The 19,520-nt window shown below is 38.5% G+C and overlaps 1 protein-coding gene across 1 annotated transcript in view; it reads right to left on the bottom strand.

Moving 5' to 3' along the window:
* Positions 1–19,520, bottom strand: part of NAV3 (neuron navigator 3) — a 252,084-nt gene that overhangs the window by 178,909 nt on the left and 53,655 nt on the right. The window contains exons 2-3 of the mRNA XM_066183294.1: positions 1,306–1,423; positions 541–593 (exon numbers count right to left, since the gene is read on the bottom strand). Of these exons, the coding sequence (XP_066039391.1) occupies positions 541–593; positions 1,306–1,423 (171 nt within the window). The remainder of the gene's footprint in view (positions 1–540; positions 594–1,305; positions 1,424–19,520) is intronic.

The following is a 19,520-nucleotide window of genomic DNA, read 5'->3' as shown; positions in this document are numbered from 1 at the left end:
GCTTCTTGTCTGAGAGTATTAAAAAGTCTTTAGACAGCTGCCAGCTATAGCTCATAGAGCTATATGACTAAAGGGCTATTTCTGAGTTTGGGGGTCATTTCATCTAACTGCACTTCACAGTGGACAATCCAAAAGGCTATTTATATTTAAAAACAATTTGGCAAGTGTTGTTCATCAAACCAGTTTTCCAGACACAAAGACTCCACTTAATAATTTATTCTTGGATTTACTGCCCTTTAAATGAAGCTAAATTAAATTATTTGGATCCTCAGAAGAACAGGTCTGATAAGGCAATTCTGGATTAAATAGAAGTGATGAAGTTTTTGCTGCCAGGTTATCTCAAGATCCAAAGTTAGCACAGAAACAAAGTTAAAAACATTAAGTATGTGTGGAAAATAAGTATCAGGAACCTGTATGAGAATTAGGACTTTATGGTAAAAATGGGATAGAAAATTCATATTTATTATAAATCCTTATTAAAAAGCATTTTAGGAAGGTGGAGTGGGGCCAACACAAACTAAAAATATATTTTATTCTTACCATTTGAGACTGGCTCCGTGGACAGCCATTGATATCTTCAACCTTTTCATTTGCTAAACAAAAACAGTGAGGGGAAAAGCAAAAGTAAACAATGAGATAAAACTTTCCTTTCCAGCCCCTGGTCAAAAAATAAAAAAAAGAAGAAAAACTCAAGCCTAAAAATCAAAACAGAAAAAAAAAAAAAACAAACTGAAGAAAAGCAGAAAAGGCACAGCAATAAAATGCAGAGGGTTTTGTTGACAGAGAGCTCCTTTCTAAGTAAAGCTCAGTCGTACAGTAACAACACTCTTGTTAGCAGCAGTTGCTTCCATATGCCAAATCATGCAAAGGGGGAAGTGCGAAGGAGGTCGCTGCTAATTCTTCAGCCCCTGCAAAATAACTGCTGACATGAAATCTTCCACAATTGTCTTTGCAGGGTCAGGATACAGTTTCAAGGCATCCCAGAAAGTATGAGCCACTCCAACTAACAAAATGCACACATGGGAGACATATGGTTTAATGGAGCATTCATTTCTGACAATTCAAAGTGTGTAAGATACAGTTCTGGCCATTTAAAGTATGGTTAAACAGCAACTTCCAAACATGCTCACATAAACATATTTTTTAATTAAGACAAGGATGAACCACACAAATATCAGAGACATATGGACCCAGTCAAATTGTATTATTCAGGGTTCATCTTATTGCGAAATACATTCAACTTGAATTATACATTCCCCCATGCAAGGAGTCGGCTCACAGTGCTTCCCTCAGCCCTGGTCTTACCGATGATCTGGATGATTTCTGCTAGCAGAACTCCATCTGCAATGTCCTGTTGCAAATCCTTGATCAACCGCTTGTGGCCAGATTTTGCTAGGTAGTGGTTAGCCCAGTCTGTGTAAATCTGCAGAGCAGAGCAGGAGGACAAGGGGAAGAGGGAGAAGAGAGGAAAAAAGACAATAAAAAGTCTTAAAACAAATGCTGGCTTACACAGCAGAACTATTCTGGAACACATTCCCATTTAAGAAGTCAGCACCAAGGGAAACAATTTTTATGTGTTTTTTGATTTTTTTTTTTTTCCCCTAACGGTCATGCCCCTCCCCCTGCCATCCTCTGTTTTATTTTAGCTTCAAATGATTCAGGCTGTTTCATGAGGGTTCAAACTTGCTGTGACCAAGCAAAATTCCCCTTATGACTGTAAAGGAAACTCCTGTCATAAATCAATCACATCTACCAAAATTCCACCTCTCACCACATTTCTACCTCCACGCATGCCTTGTCAACAACGTTCATACTCTGGGGCTGCCTAAGAGAAAGTGATAGAAGAGACATTTGTCTGCACTGGAGTAGGGATTAAATTAGGGCGTCGCTTGTGCCTCTATGCTTGCTGATGCCTCTGTAAGACTTTACGCAGTAATCATTGTGTCCCACTGCCCAGGAACAGCTCGTTTGCCCCCTTGCCTACAGTTCAAAGTGCTCTGATGTGCACAGAGACAGAGCACCAGATGCACAGTAGTCTTATCACTGGAATCAGAGTACATATATTCTGGAAATATGCTATGCCCTTTCTTTGCCTAAAGAGGAGGGAGGAACAGTGAGAGTGAGCAGCACCAAATACTTAGCAACAGGCAACACAAAAATGACAGTTATCAACAAAAGGTTCAAGAGGACCAGCTGAATTACATCCTCCAAAATAAGGAAGGAGAAGGGCATAAAAAGAGAGGATGAAGGCATTTCATAAGGTGTGTATGTACATGGAGCATTTGGTAACACCTACAGCACACACACAAGCAGAACCAGGTTGACTTAGGGCAGGAAAAGAGGGACACCTTCCCCTCACACTGAAGGAGGAGTGCACCCCAAGAGCTTCTCACACCTTACTGAGGTGTCCCAGCAGGCAGAGGGAGCTCATAGAAGTGGAGATTGGCAGGGGGTGCCACACAACAGGAGGGTATCTGTGGCCTTTGGCAGCCAGCCCTGGCTCCCTTTTGCAGGGTGTCTGTGACCTCTTTTCTCACTCCAGAGAACAGGAGTTGTAGAGAACCTCCCAAACCTCTCACTGCCGTGGGATGATATCACTAAGAAAAAGCACAGATGCATGATAGCACCACTGTGTGAGTAAATATAATAACTAAGAGTCTTTCTCTGCTGAGAATATTGCTTGAAGATGTTGAAACTGCAGCTTTTTCATAAAAAAAAAATAAGCTTACTTGATAAATATCCTATTATTTAACCTCATAGACACTTAGGAGAGGAAGGGGTCAGAATTCCATTTGTGAAGAGATAAAACAGAGGCCAAAGCTATTAACTTGCTTTATTATTATTTTTTTAGCTTGCTTATTTCATCAAGGAAATCTGTGGCAGAGCCAGGATGGGAAAACAGATGCAATTCCCAGTCCACAGCCTAACCCAGAGAACCATCATCTGCTTTCCATCTCACAAAAGTATCACCACTTAAGTCCATGCTCACCTGCTAAGGACTCCTTTGCTACCTGAGTACCTTTGCCACAGACTTTTTCCTTCTTTATGAAAAGACAGAAAAATAGAACTTGTTTGGTCTACTCTATTTCTTCCCATATTCTTGCAGGTGGATCACCAGCTGATTTGTCATAGCTTTCTTGACAGCTTTAGAACTTTAAATAACTCCATGGAATTAAACTGTAGAAGTGGATTCAGCTCTCCTATAGTCAAAGTACGCTGATGTTAAATGGGGCCCTTAATCTCCTTGCTACGCCCAGAAGTCCATTTGAATCTCCTGTGTCTTCCCTGACTGAAATCAGTGTTTTCACTGATTGATATTCTTTTTTCCCTATTAAAGCTGAGTAACATAAAAGGCCCCATTAAAATGCTTTTTTTTAAAGCAAACTGTAGCTAAGAAAGAGTTTCTTCAACAGTATAATCATATGGAGTGAATATGGGGTCTCTATAAAGATTGGATGAACACATACTTAAAATAATATGAAACCATGATGATAAAAGACACATACCACACCCATAGCATCATATATTCCCTACTACTTGTATTTCAGCTTCTATACTTTTAAAGTAATGCTTCAAAAATACTCTCTATTAATATAAGCAGAACTATTTTCTGTATTCCAATGAAACTGATCCCCTGAAACATACAAAATTTAATACCACTAGTATTATTTTAGGTTAGTTTCATATTACAAATAAAAATACCAGGCATTTCCTTTTTCATTTGTCACACCCTCACATAATCGGGTGTATCAGTCCTAATTCTGACTACAATTTGAACTATCCTCCCACTAAGCAGACATGGAAATTTCAATATAGCAACTGCTTTGCAAGTGTCTAGTATTCAAGGAATGGACTTCACTGATCCATCCACACCCTTCACAATTTTCTTTTTTCATTAATTTAAAAGTGATAAGCATAAAGAATGCAAACAGTGTTTTGTAAGCAAAGGCTGATTATCCACATCATATCAAAATTTTTCTGATGGTCAGAATTTGATAGCCATGCAATGGTACAAAAACAGTACTGGGAGGATCCAGTGTTAGAAGAGGAGGTTTTTCACTTCAGAGGTATTATAAAAAAATCAAGAGGACAAAGATTTATTTATGGAGACAACATAGCAAAGCAACACCCAGTTGGCAGTGGAATGTCACATTTTATTTCCTCTCTTTCTGTAGGAAATACCACTTGCTTCTGTTCCCCCCCTCCCCCATAGGATGACTTTCTCATTCATCCCATTCTTCTGGGGACCCAATTGGTCAGGAGTCTTATAAAAAATGAAAAGCATGTAGATAGACACAAGAAATTATAGGAATGTCACTATAATCTTTTTACATTAAATTCTCTCATGTAAGTGTAATGAGAAATAGAGACTCTCCCCTTCACAGTTTTTAAGTACCATAAGTTTTATCTTTAAATCCTTGGGAAAATATAAAGCTCCAGTGTGCTTCATCATTCACAATACTCAGTTATTATGGGAGAAAACTCAGAAGAGAAGATCAAAAATCATGAAATCTGCTTTCTATGAACACTCCCCTTTCACTGGGTGCAGAGCAGCTCTAAGGAGGAGCTGTGCATGCTCTCCCTCTTCTCAGAACTAGCAATAGATCATGACATATTGCATTAATAGTGCAGCAATGTTTCCAAAACCCTCTTATCTTAGATTTTTCTGTAACGAGGCTGTTCCAGAGAAAAACACAGACACGAGTGTTAGCTGTTGCAACACTTCCTCCCCTCTCCACTGCTCCAATAACCCCGTGCTACAGCCACACACTGGGCCGGGCTGCCGACTTACTCATTTCCTCCCCCGGCTTCCTCTCCTACCACCCTGCTCTACAGGCACGTCTGACCAGGGAGTGTTCACTCCAGTGCCAGGTCTGACAGCTCCAGTGAACGGGACAGCCGCTGTTATCTGACTGCTGGCAGCGTACGGACAGCCACTGACACCTGGCAGCTGGGGACAGCCACCGGTATCTGCCGTGAGGAGCACCGGTCTCAGCAGCACGGGGACGCCACAGCCCTGCTCCTGTCTTTGTGTGGTCCGAGCCCCGTGCCAAAGCCTGGTGATTTCACTGCTCGCACCACGAGTCAGGATCAGCAGGGCAATCCGAGCCCGGGCACAGGCTGCTCATGCTAATGACGGTTTCCCCCAGCATTCCTCAACTGCTCGTCATGCTCCCCTTCCACGGAGTAGAGGAAATAAACCCTGATACCCAAATATAGTTATGAACTTCACCTCGACACTTCACAAGTAGCTACAAGGAGCACAGTAGAGCTGCTTGGCAGGATCCGTAATGAAGCAAAACACTTTGCAATGCGGTAGATTAATCAAGTGAGAAAGAGAGAGGATCTCACAGGTTGCTGCCTTTTTAGAAAATGTTTAATCACAAAGCATGTAATATACATCAGGCAGTGATATAAAGCATCCTCTTTCAAACTAATACAGAAATGTTACCACCCACGATCAGTGCCAAGTGGGAAATGTCAGATGGGTTTCAGAAGTGCAGTCAGCCTAATGCAATAATAATGCATGACGCTGCGTCAGTCTTTCACTAGATCAGCTCAAGATGCTTTCCAGGCATAAATGATATCACACCTTCTATTTGTAATTTCTGTAGATGTGAGGAAACTGAGGCATGGAGGCTGCTTTTTGATGTGGCTCACTCAAGGGCAAACAGCTGGGACTACATCCCAAATATTCTAAGGGGAAAATAATTTCTTCTGTGAGCTTTTATATCAGGTACTTTTAGAAAAATGCTTGGTGGGAAAATGCATATTTCAAGAATTGGATCCTTCCTTAGTTTTTAAATTTTTGTTGTTGTTGTTGTTTGCAACAGAATATAGAATCTCAGCTCTTAAAATGGTCTCCTGTTGCTATCGAGAAGATGGCTTTCCATATGCCTCTGTCACTCCCTTATGTGCCAATGCTGCTGCTTAAGGAGAACAGCAGTTGCTGCCAACTGACGTAAAATAAGACCATGACAGACTTCCACGCCAGTTAGGAGCATAGGTTAATTTTCAAAAATATTTAAAAATTTTTCCACTAAATGAAAAATATGTGTGGAATGACCAGACAGAATCCAGTTCTCATCGCTTGTCCTTTAAAATATTCTGTAGGAGACAAGTGTATCCTCATTCATTAGCATGGCAGACTTGAAATGCTGTCCTCTGATGCTCACTATCATAAGAATCTTTGGAGGTGGGGAGGCTTTTTAGGAACTCTGTTTTCCAAATAGGAATCTGTAGGAAAAAGCAACCTTCTCATAGATTTTTCTTTAGTGTTTATTTTGTGGCAAACAACAGTTGGACAAATGGAAGGGAAAATTATCTATCAAAAAAAAATGTTGCTAGTAGTATAACTGGGTTGCAACATTTCACAGCAATACACTTTACTTCTCAGCAGAGCAAGAGTTTGTCTTTTATTCTATGTTTGGATTATATCGCTACATTTCATAATTCTTTTTTTTTTTCTTCATGAAAAATAGAGTACAGGAAAATGAAACTATTAAATAGCCCGAAGACTGGAATTTTATCTGTCAGCCAATGTGGAAATAAGGCACTGTTAACTTAATAGAAGGGTTATGTGACTTCTAGTGTAATGTTTTCACTCTACTTAAAATGTTGCCATTGGAAACAGCTGATAGTTGATAGCACTTAGAGCTTTTCACCCACGGACACTTTTTCAAATTCCTCTTGAAAAAGAAGAGATTGATGAGTTGTTTCTGTTGTTCTCCAGTATGTTACAAAATGGGCTGTAAATGATGTATATCTATTTCCTGGGAGGTTTTCCAGTGTGTGGCCTACTCTGGATACTGAATACCCAACAGAGCCTGCATAACAGTCCCAGAGTCCCTGTGAAGAGGATTTGCCAGAGGAAAGGGCATGACCACAGCTTTATTTCGACTTAGCTATGCTTGTCTAATAAATTGTGGGTAGGAAAACACATGTTGGAGTGTCCCTGAAGCAGTTTGTATTTATAAAGAGAAGCTGGGCAACACATTGATTAGTGTTAGAGTAGGGTGAGGAAATCAGATTGCAGAGAGATGCCTTTCTCTTTCCCACTGCCTATACATTAAGCAAAACTCAACTGGAAGGCAGGATCTGACCTTTTTAATATTTTCTCATTGAAGGTTATGCCTCTGGGATGCAGAAGAATAATTTATTCATTTCAGTCCTCCAGTTCACATGTAAAAAGACTTTGAAAACAATGGTTCACATTTAGACTGCCATAAAAGACAGATCAACCATTCAATTTATGTCTTGATTTAATTTGGTACAGAAAATACTCTGCAATTCATTTGCTATGGAGTAAATCTAGGGTCTGGGGGTGGCACTTTTTGCAACATTAAGCAAATTACATGAGAAAGAAAAATATTTACACAATTAAAAATATATAGCCAGAAAATGAAACTAGAATGACTTAATTTATAGGCAAGATGGAAGCCAATGCACTCTATTTAACAAAATGAAATGAGTATTAAATGACATTCCATAAACCCTGTTTCTGATTCCCACTGAGCAAATGAGAACAATTATGAGTTAAGGAATAGAAACCACTTAGAGGGATACATGCCAATTAACCAAAATGTCAGAATCCCTGTAGTACAATTCTATTTTGTAAATAGCAGCATGTATCCATCAACACTACTCAGCACTTTACAGATAAAAACACAATTAAACAGAACTCCACTAATCCCAGCTCAGAAAATTAGTAGAAACAATACTCTTCAACAATCACTGGCAAGCCTGAGATGACTAACCGAACTTAAAGGGGGTTATTTTATATTCCCAAGGTCCACTTGCAGTTTGTGATCAAATCACAGAAGTAACATTAGTACTGGCTTACTGTGCTCCCTTTCTACTCATTTCTTCCCAAACCCCAACTCGGAATTAATTTAACACATATGTTTGAGGCCAATACTCACCAATGACACAGGAGCAATACTTTTGATGCTTTTGTGCCAGAAGGAGGGTAACAGTATAAGCTCCTTTGAACACATATTTCTCTGTGTGTGTATTTGCCTGTGAGGTTCACTAAGTAATTTGTATATTTGCCCAGATAAAAATCAAAAACTTTATAGAATAAATTCACTTGTTCATGCTTTGAAAAGATTCCTACTGATTTGCTTTGCAGTTTAATCAATCATATCGTTTTATTTCCTGGCTTCAGTCTTGTGCAATAGCAATAACATGCCACTGGAAGGAGCCAGATCTTCGTGCTGAAGCTGCAGGGACCCTGCACAGGCAGCTGCTGCTCTACAGGCTTGCGCTGTGAGGAAGTGGAACTTGCCAAGGGACCAACAGCACCACAGTTATTAACACTGGCCTCAAGCTTCCTGAATTATCAGGAGATATTAAGTGCCTATCACATATTATTAAGTGCCACCCACACAAAGCAATCCTCCAAAGCAGTCGACCTTGAGACTTTCTGTTATGAATATGCCATATATTTGTTCATACAACTTCGGAAGTATTTCTTATAGATATGGATATAGACAGATACACTGACATAGATAAGTGTGGTTCTTAATATGTGTATATAGTCTTTAAAGTGCATTTCAGCATCCATTTAGCAAAAGTACAATAAAATATCTATTGTTCAATGCAACTTTTACATAAAACATTGATTTAAACTAATATCTCAGATAATTTTATCACAGTAAGGAAGACCAGGATTATCCAGTGGGCATTGTGCTACACCTAGAGACACCACGAAGAAGGTGTCAACATTTTAGTTCAGATAAGCAGTGTGATTCTAAAGGCAGTGTCCTACTACTGGGGCTCTCAAAATCCCCTTCACATAAGAAAAAAAGAGATGTGTTTCAAGAAAGCCATGCTTCTAGTTTTCTTGGCATCCAGGATAGCAGAGACCCCATTACTGTGAATCTCAGGTCTCACACATGTCTTGTCACTGCCAAGATAATTTTCATGACCAGTCCTGCATTCACTTTACTAAAGAAACCCACAGTAAGCAGAGTTAAGTTTCCTGTAAAGGGAAAAATTAACTAAATTTGAACAGGTTTCCTTTCTGGCTCACCAATATAACACCACAGATGAATGGACAAGACTTGTACAATCTGAGTAGAAAGCATGAAATAATTTTGAGAACAAAAACCTTACTGCTTTGTTGGTTCTTTTTTTTGTTCATAAGCAAAAAACCACTCTAGCTATCAAACGGATCATTTCTGGGTGAACACCTGCCTCTGCAAATCAGCAGTGGGGCTCCTCACATACAGCTGAGAAGATTCCACTGTGAAACTACTCCAGATTTTCCATCAAAGCTCATTTCAAGGATTTATAACTTGGACAGGGAGATTCTTTCCACACTGCAATTTGGCATTAAAGAACTTGGCCTAGGGATCAAAATAACCCTCTTTGCCAGCACTTCTTTTTAAGTGTGGAAAGGCAAATTTCTGATATATAAAAATACAAAAATAATAAGACATACATATCTTCTTTTCAGAGAAAAAAGTAGCAAATAAGGCTGTAACTAACTTTAAATATAGAGTCTTCAGCACTTTTTGAGGCTTAGATAACTAATTTAAATTGTCTAGCTTCCTCTCACGTGGAAGAACAGTTTGACGAATCAAACTAAACAAAATCACTTCTTTTTTCTGAGCTACATATTTTATAATATTTTAACTCCTAGGTAATTTTCCTCGGTGCTTTGATGTTTAAAAGTTGTTTTTCACCAACTGTATGATCTTAATATCAATAATGGTCTTGTACATATTCAGAACACCACTGAGGTGCTATAGGTAACACAATAATATTGAGTAAGCTAATGATTTCAAGTGTTGTGATATGAGACTCTTACTGTCATTAACCTCTGTTAGAACAGGCCTTGGTGGTGAGTGTGAGAGTTGTAATAGTCGTGTGTGCAACCACTTTGTCTTTTGCTACCTCTCTGAAGCTTAGGAAAATTAAACTGTGCTTACACAGATGACAGCCTATACTTACATCTCTTCAGCTCAAGAAATGCAGTATTTCAAGGACTTGAAAGATTTAAAATGCAACTTGGTACAATTTGGATACCACTTCAGGGCACTTCCTTTTATTCCTCTGATCAACATTGAAAGCAGTGCCCATAATAAACACTTACCCATTCTGATTATAATAATATTTATGTTTACAATCATTCAGGGCAATTATTTTTATGTATGAAATAAATTCTGTCAGTCAATATTCTTAAACCATGAAGAGGATAAAATAATCTTATACTTATGACAAGAGAAGACTTTTCAACTCAAGTGGGAAGCAATGTTTTAATTTTTCTCATTTCTTAATGAAAGATGTGTCTCATGTACCTTCGTTAACACAACCAGATTTGTAAGGATCCTACAATGGAAAGAAAAAGGTTCTAGATTCCTACTAAAAATGCCCTTAACGCCTTTCCTTTCTATCATAGAAGGTACCTAAATACCTCTAGTGAATGCTTTGGCTATACATCACATGAGAAGAGGCAGTGTCTCACAGAGGAGGGACCTTAGGATGTGGAGGTTTTCGTTCACTGTTCAATCTGCAGTCTCCCATGCATACATTCTACCAGATTTTGATTCTCCTACACCCTTCTACAAGACCACAGCATCACCCAAAATAGCCCCAAAGATGTATGATCCATGACTCAAAAAATTTTCACCCATGATTTACCACTGAAGACACCAAAATCCCCTTCTTTTATGAGACAAAATGGTGCTTTAGTGTTCGAGGTTTGTTCTCTGGGTCCTCATGACTGCCCATACTCAGGGCTTGCTTCCTCAGGGGACTGCTTTCCACATCTGCAACTTCTCATTCACTGTCCTATATTTTCTTTTAAAATACACATTCTGGTGATACCATGTCTCTTGGATGACAGACTAGAAATGAAGGATAAGGATTGACTAACTCACTTTAAAGGGCCACTGCCTGTAAATTTAATTAAATCCATATCTTCCACCTCCCACACAATTGCCCCTTGGGACTAAAGGCTTCTGTAAAGGATTAGGAAGAGGATACTCTCATTGCAGCCACACCACTATAGAGAAAACAATTCAAGATTTGGGAAGTTGTGAGCAGGAAACAGATGAGGAAGAAAGGGGCTCACTGGAAACACAAACAACTCTGCTGGCTAGAGATTATAGCATTTATTTTAGACAGAGGTGATTGTGCTCTAACCATTCCTTCCAAGAGCTTTTTTGTATTTTGTCCTACTAATACAAGTAAGAAACAGAAATGATCCAGTGAAAGAAGCATCATGTCTCCTCTCAAATAAGTCCCTAATGCAGCTGCCTACCACCTTGTGTCCTATCCCACATCAGCCTCAATTGTTTCCTTGAATTGTGGTGCTGCACAGCACTGGTGGCACCAGTAGCTCGCTCCTCAGGTAGCTCTGAGAAGGTTGGAACTCCAGGACAGTCCACACAGCTGTTCAGTCATTCACAGGGATATGGACTATTACTTTGGGGACTTCGGTTTGACATATGCTAACTTTTTTATTTCTTTTCCTTTTTTCTCTATTTTTTTAAAAAAGGAAATACTTATTGCTGATGAATAATAAATATTTAATTCTGAAACACTGGCAAGGGTTATTTTTCCCCAGCTCTAAATTTTGTTAAAGTAGGCAGGTGCTTATTTCACCTGCCCTTTCAATAAACCTTGCTGGCAAGGTACTTGACTTTGTGAAGCCAACACAGCTTCTGAGCATTCTCAGAGGTACAATTTCATGTCTGTACAGATCCTTAATGCAAAAACCTGGAATGGCTATGGATGGAACATGAGCACTGCCAAAATTGACAGCTGCTGAGTGGGAGTTCTGAGGATGAGAATGATGGATATAGACACCTAAAATGCAAGTGAAATAGGTCATAGGAACTTAAGTTCTTTGGGGGAGGAGGAAAGATCATATTTCAGGAATTACAGTACAAAGGATATCCTTTGTAAAAAGTCCAACCATTTCCTACATTATTTAGTGCGTAAGTACGGAATAGAATGGTCCTTAAAACAAGTTTTTCCTTAAATTCTTATGGTTGCTCTTGAAGGTCCCTGATAACAGAGGATTACCTTTTTTAATAGCACTTGCTATTAAAAAAATGTCTCTTTTTATATCTCTGGTATAAAGATATCTCTGATATCTTGAATATCTGTCATTTTGATGTAAATTAAAGGAAAAATGCTCTGGAAGAACTTCCTGAGAACATAAAGAACCCTAATGCTTTTTTTATTTTTTTAAGAATTTTTACATTTGGAAACTTGAAGTTTGAGTGGAAAGTGAAGTTTGAAATTTTATGGAACTGGTATATCTCTCAAGTTGTTCAGTCCCACTGAGGCTTCTCAAACCTTGTACCAGATGGCTTTGTTCTCACCTTCCCTGGACGGTTTAGTGTTACTTTACTATCAGGAACAAAATCCCATACTTACACCAATGCTTCATTTTATGTTACTGTCATTATCTTGTTACAGGTTATAATGGTATTGGCATTATCTGCCTAATAATTATTCTTGAGTAACAGCAGTAAAACTGTTTTAGAGTCTCAAGCTCTGATCTGAAGGCTGCTGAACTACTTAAGTTTTATTTGTGTCTCTTTGACCAACAAATGATATTCCATACATTAAAGAAGAATGAAAGTGGGCAAATGGATTCTCTAGTCTGTGGGTTTACAGTAAAAAAATCCCATCTCAGCTAGACAGATTAAATGTGCCTCACCATAATTTATTTTTTTATATATATAAATAATATAATTTATATATATAAATATATATATATATATGTATTGTGTAGATGAATTTACTGTATTCCTTCAACTTCTAATCCACAGAAGCATTCTCTTATAAGTAACTGTTTATACCACAGTTCCAAAATAGGCGACTTTGTTACATGCCAAACAAGCTTGCAGGATTTGAATCTCCAAGGAACACTCTAAAATGGAAAGACTGCAGTAGAAGATGTATTTTAGCATACAAATGATAAAGCGTATTGTAAGCCATAAAAAATATTATAGCCCAAAAATGTTATTTAAGATGCTCACAGTGATATTCAGTGGTACAACACACTTCTGTAAATAAATATCGTAAGAACAATGTATTTTAATTAATTGTGTCAGCACACTCCAAATTCCAATCACACAACAGCCACAGTGATACAGAGGGCACAAGACAATTCTGCATAATCAGCTTTGAAATGATGCTCAACTAACAAACTGCTCATAGAGTAGAAAAACCATCTGAACATACATGACATGGTCATGTAAGGTCATTTAAAAACAATAGCATGCATGTGCATACTGTCCATTCTTTGCAAAACAAAATTTACAAGGCTATTGGGCATTCCAGTTTACATGAGAGGCTCACCCATGTCCTTCAGCAATAACTAGGTAGTTTTGTGTTTTTTTTAAAAAAAAGCACAAAATCATAAAACGTGCAGTATGCATTTTGGATGGATCGACCCCAAAGACACAGGAAGAAAGCCAAGAATTGAGAAAATTTCTTAAATCCACAGGTAGATAGTATAGTTATCATCTAATTGTTTTAGCTATATATATTTCAGTCATTGAATATACACTATATAAGCAGAGTTCATGAGGAATCTAGCAACTAAATGAACAGCAATGGCATGTGAAGGGAGGCAACAAAATTAGGGAAGGCATGATGTTAAAGCACAACCTGTGGAGTTGTGCAAATCCTCAGCTGCGGACACGCTCCTCTTGGTGCCCTTCATGAGAACGGGCAATGCAGACACCTCAGAGTACCTGTGGCATGCTCAGTTTCTAACACTGTTTTTTCAACTGACCAGACCATCTGACTTGGCACAAGTGAACCTTTTTTGTGGAAAGCTGTCAGAATCAGAACTTGCAGGGAAACCCAAACACTTCTAAACAAACTTCATGTATTTATTCACTTGAAGTTAGAAGGCAGAACAAAGACTTAAAACAACAAACAGGGGCTTCCCCCCCCCCCCCCCCCCCCCGCCTGTTTTCAATGTTCTTTGAAAGCATTTATAAAGTCACTTTAGTCTGTTCTCTGTTCCTGGCTCTAAGGAGCTGGCATCTTTTCTTCTCTCACTGTGACTGTGGAGTTTTTAGAGAGCTGTGACAGACAAAACATGGCCTAGTCCATTTCAAGCCTGCCCATGGACCCTTTGAAGTAGAAATTCACTCTCCTAAACCCTGAAGCAGTTCATGAGGATCCAGGAGATGCAGAGCCTCTGTACCCACCTTTCCTGTGTAAGCGGAATTAAAGCGCTCCATTCTTTTAAAATAGCACCTTTTAAAAGTAGTGTTTATCCTATTTTTGTCTTCCTGCCCTTACAAGCTCTTCCTGATGCTTCTGCTTTCTAGCACCATCATTTTGAAGCCTCAAGATGCCCCTTAATCTTACTCTCTACACTCATCTTTGGAAAGAGTAAATTGCTCTCAGCCTAAAGAGGACAAGGACAGAATATATTTCCATATAATTACTTCTCCTCTTTTTTGCATGAAAGATCCTTTTTGCCATCACTTCTTGTTATATTCTTGACAGATCTTGTATATGGTTTTATCTTGAATCCAGAACTTGAGTGGCTGTCAAAATCTTTGATGGCCTCAAAACATTTTCATGTAGAACTGTTTTGTGTTCTGTATAGCAATGTAAACTGACTTACAGTAAGTATTTTTTCAACTACTTTTCACAGATGCCTTAAAAACAGTCCACTGATTCATGTAGGTCTGCTATATGAATGTGTTGTAAATCTTAAAATAAGGAGGAAATATTCCATATGACATCAAAGATTGAAAAAAGGAGGAAAACAATTAGGAAATAAGATATCCTTTCATAAAATATTCTTATACCATATTTTTCATTACTGCTTTTTTTTCCCTTAAGAGAGCAGGTTGATACGTTTAAGTTGTCTCTGTGAAGATATATCTAAATTAAGAGATAAGGTAGATCTCTAAGAGACAGCTAGGCACAGAGTTTTGCTAGGAGCAAAGGCAAATGTAAGGCTTTCAGGGATTCAAAGATAATTTGCCAGAATAAAAATTGTGAAAATTGTTTTTGTTGAGATGATGAACAAAGAAAAATGACCTGACAAGAAGAAGCAGAGACAAAACTCAGGGTCAGAAAAATCATTGCAGAAAAAAACCCAAAATCATAGAATAACCTGAATAGTATCAATGTGCAGAATAACTAAAAAAAATCATGTTAAGATGGTGGCTAAAATAATCTTGGATGTAGGCAAGCAGGTTGGCTGTGATTATTTGGGTGTTTTACCTTTTAAGATAGAAAGTTGTCCTAAATTCATGTAAGTTGGAAAATGGGATTTAAAAATTTCTCTTTTTTTCCTTTTGCCAGGAATAACCTACTAAAATCTGAATTTCTTACTAGCTATTCAAGACAAAGGATTAGGAATGTGCTTCAGTAAATCTGTTTACTAGCAGGACACCCAATTTCATGACATCAAGTACAGGGAAGATCTTCACTTCCCTCAAGAACATCCAACTTCAGCATATACTGATGCAAAAAATAAATAACATTCCTATCCTCGCAAAGGAGGTAAAACACATTCATCTGTTTTCAGCTGGATCTTTCAGTTTCTGGGGTCTGGCCTCCCCCTACCTGTACCACAAGAAAGTAGAAATATCTCCACAAAGACAACATATAAACAGAAGAATTGTTGCATTTATGGTAAGAAGTAGGGCCTGGAGCTAAACCAACCAACCAACCAACCAACCAACCACATTCCCCCTTGGCACTGCAAGTGTTCATCACAGCTTATTGTACACTTATGGTACTAATGAGTATTTGATGCTCTGTCTTGTTTGCAGATACTTTAAAACCTGGCTTGTTTCTATGCTGGATCAATCGCATCACTAATGCCATTCAAAACTTTGTTCTGCCCTAATCCTTTTTCATGAGGAATTAGGTGGAATGAATTGCTTTCTCTAACGCTGTCATCTTTGCCAGACATCAAAAATCAGTTGAAGGCAGGCAGGAGAAGCCCAGCACCCCAGAAGCACAGCAAAACCTGAGAAGGGACCTCTCAGGACAGGAGGTAGCACTGAGGCCACTGGGTGAGTCGGGGAAAGCAGGATGTGCTGTGACTAACCCCGGTGGAGAAGGAGCGTCACCTCCCGCCCCCACATCATGCAAGTCACTCATCCCACAGCTCAGTGACACAGAGGATGCAGGAGAGCAGTAAGAGCCAGCATTTACACAGGAAGAGACCTAGGGAAAAGCAGGGCTGCATCCAACAGTGGCACACACTCCCAACTCAGTTCTGTGACCTCTGCTGTTCCCATGCCTGAGGGCAATAAATGCAACAACTAATTGCAACAGAATCGATCAAATAATATATAATGTAATAACCTTGTATAACTATGCTGCAGTATTTCTGATTTTTTCATATTTGATTATATATGCATATTTAACTTATTTATACTTATATGCATATTCCATACCAGTTTGTCTGATATGGAAATAAATATGGCTGATCACTTAAAGTTGGTATTATTTAAGAACAGATATTTTCCTCCAAAATGCAGGCATCTAGCCTGAGGTAGGCATCTAGGCTCCATCGACAGTCTGTACCAGGTGAAAGAGGAAAATGTGAAGAGGTTTAACCCAAGCAGGATGGGAGTCTAATTCAAGAAGAATGAATTCCTCTCTGGAGTAAAGTCCTATTTTTTAGAGGATAAAAACTAGTGAGACTAATCCCACATGTAGTGCACGACTATCTTTAAATTCTAATTTTGTGCTTAACTCTGGAGCATCTGGTTGAAAAAGTGGAACAGGAGGGTCTGAAGAAAAAGTGCACAGCAGATACTCTTTCTCACAGTTTTAGTGAAATCTTTGCTAATTTATCTGTTGATTTCTACTGGAGCAAGACTGAATGGAGTACATCTGTTCTGTATTGATTTGTTCTGTATTGATTTGTTCCTGCAAAGGGATAAGCAGGAATTTGCAAAGCAGGAGCTTATGGAGATGCAAGCATTCCAGAAGGGCCACACTCCTGGAATATGGATATGGATAAACACCTGTATCTCACTATCTCACTGTCCCCTTCTTGTTTTTCTACCTGCAGAATCAAAAAATATCCTGGGCCTGGCACAAATATTGCTACAAACAAGCTGATCTCACATTTGAGTAAGTGATCACATACTTAGTAGGAACTGAAGGCTAAAAATAAAAATACAGAAAAAGATGTTGAGAACAGGATTTCATATTGTAGCAAAACCTCTGTTTGGGGGTTTATCTCACTGAAGGAGGTGATATGGAGAGAGAAGTGAGAATGTGTATCTAAGCAGATGCCTAATAATGTGATAGAGCATAGAAATGCAGTCAACTGCTTCTAGCAAATTTAGTTTATTCCATCTGTGGAAATAAAAACCCCCTACATATGAGAAATAAAGTAACAGCAGTAATTTACTCTAGAGCTGTCCATCCTTTCAACATAAAACATAAATATGTCAAGCACTATTAATGTATTTATGATATATACAGAGCACACAGAGATGAACACAATAAAATGCTTTCGTTCTCCTCTGATCCTGAGCCAGCCCTGTATCAAGGCAATATTTTGGCATTAATTAATAAGGCCTTAAAAATGCTTCACCTTGTGCCAGCTGACTAAACTGTCCTACAGTTCTCATGAATTAAGGGGCTGAAGCTGCCCTGAGTAACAGCTGTTCTACCACACCTACCAGCAGTGATGGTTCTCCATAGCCCACCGGACTGAGTGTCCCCCACCAGGACCCTCACTGAATGACAACCGTCTTACCTGGTGAAAGTGCTGCTCTGAATCCTCCCAAATCTTACCCAAACTGCATGGATCATTGCTCATCTGGCTATACAATAATGCAATATTACGAGTCTGGCACTGAGGGAAAATACTGAGGGAAATGGTCATAGTTTGATGTGGTGTTTTGAGTTCCATTTAAACATATAGAACAAAAGCTGCTGCTGAGCTTTATTTTAATGTAAATCCTTGGTGAGAGAAAGGGAAGGAAATTATCAGTGTGATAAACTGCGATCAATTCCAATATCAATGCCAACTTTTTGAACAAATCAATAATTTAGTGAGAGAAATGTTTTCAGTCTGGTTTCCTAGAACATTAGTTTCTAGGCACATATTTTATTTACAAAAGAAAAATCTGCAAAGAGCATTTAAAACTTACTAACTTTGTAGACAAACAGGAATCGTAGGATTCTCACTGTTTGTTTGTTACACTGTGGAAAAGAAAACTACATAGAATTCGTGGTTGTTTCTTGAAAGATTCACTCAAATGTCTAAAGTAAAAACTGGAAGTAGTAGGGTGAAAGCCAATGTGAAAGCCTAGAGTGTTATGGGAGTGGTGTGGTGTTTTGACTTGGATTTTTGGCAGAATTTGGAAAGGTTTTTTGGTAGAAAACTGGACTCTATATGTAATTTCAAATGCAGGGTGTTTCACATGGAGTAAGAACTATATTCGATTGCTTACAGCCAAGTAGAAGTCAGCTGTGTTTATATCCACTTACACTGACCACTAAAGCATTTCAGATTGCAGGAAAGAATGGCACTACTGTCCCAAGACAAACAGGTAACTTCCTCATGACTTCTGTTGATGTGCAGCTGTAACCCTTTTCCTACTCTCAATTTTCTTTTCAAATCATTGGCATCCCCTCTACAGCAGCAATTCCACTTGTTGCCAGACTCTCATTCTCCTGCGTCCATGTTCTCATTCACTATTGCTTCAAGGGCACTTTTGGTCAAATCATTTGCACTTCAAAGTCACAGGTGGTTACAAATGTTTAACTCTAAAGGGACTCATTTAAGTAAACATGTACATTGCTGTATGTAAACAAAGTAGGCCAGAGCCACGGTGTATTCTAAACAGGTGCCTTAAGCCAACAATACGTATTTGGTCTCGCAACTTAAATAATCCAGATATAATTCATGGCATCCTATTAAAAAATCTATTATATTTTCAACGTGAAACATTCCTTTTTCTATCACATCAAAACAAGTATAAAATGAGATCATCTACTTTCTTCCACAAGGCTAAAAGAATTAATAAAAGAACAAAAATAGCATATGAAGAAATCTATTACCAACTTCCCAGGACATACTTCAAGACAGAAACTTTAAGATGATGTTAAAACTTAGAAGAGCACCTCTTTCTCTGCTTGGAATAAGTCAATAAGAATACAGAGCAGCCAGAGAAAGAAAAATCTGTCCCAAATCAAATCAGAATGTGAAGAAAGAAATCACTCACATCATGAAAGGATCACGTTAAAGTCACCTGATCTCTGATTCTGAAGTATCACATAAGAGTGTGCATAACAGGAAACATATTTCATATTTGTATATTGGTGATAGGAATTCAACAGTCTTGCAAACAAGTAAAACCACTCTGATAATCAGTAAAAGCTATTTAAAGATTTCTGTTTCAAAAATCCTTCCTGGCTTACATATGTAGTTTCTATCAACAAACAAGGAAGAATGTTTTGCCATTAGGCAAAGGCAGACCTCAGTCTGCTTTGCCTTTTCTGTATTCCTTATTACTGTGATGCTGTTCCATTCGGGATCATGAATA

This window comes from Chamaea fasciata, unplaced genomic scaffold, assembly GCF_029207755.1.
Source record: "Chamaea fasciata isolate MVZ Bird 193981 ecotype frontalis unplaced genomic scaffold, bChaFas1.0.hap1 SCAF_5, whole genome shotgun sequence".
Lineage (NCBI taxonomy): Eukaryota > Metazoa > Chordata > Aves > Passeriformes > Sylviidae > Chamaea > Chamaea fasciata.
Note: the sequence above shows the minus strand (reverse complement) of the source record. Positions and strands in the feature narration are given on the sequence as shown.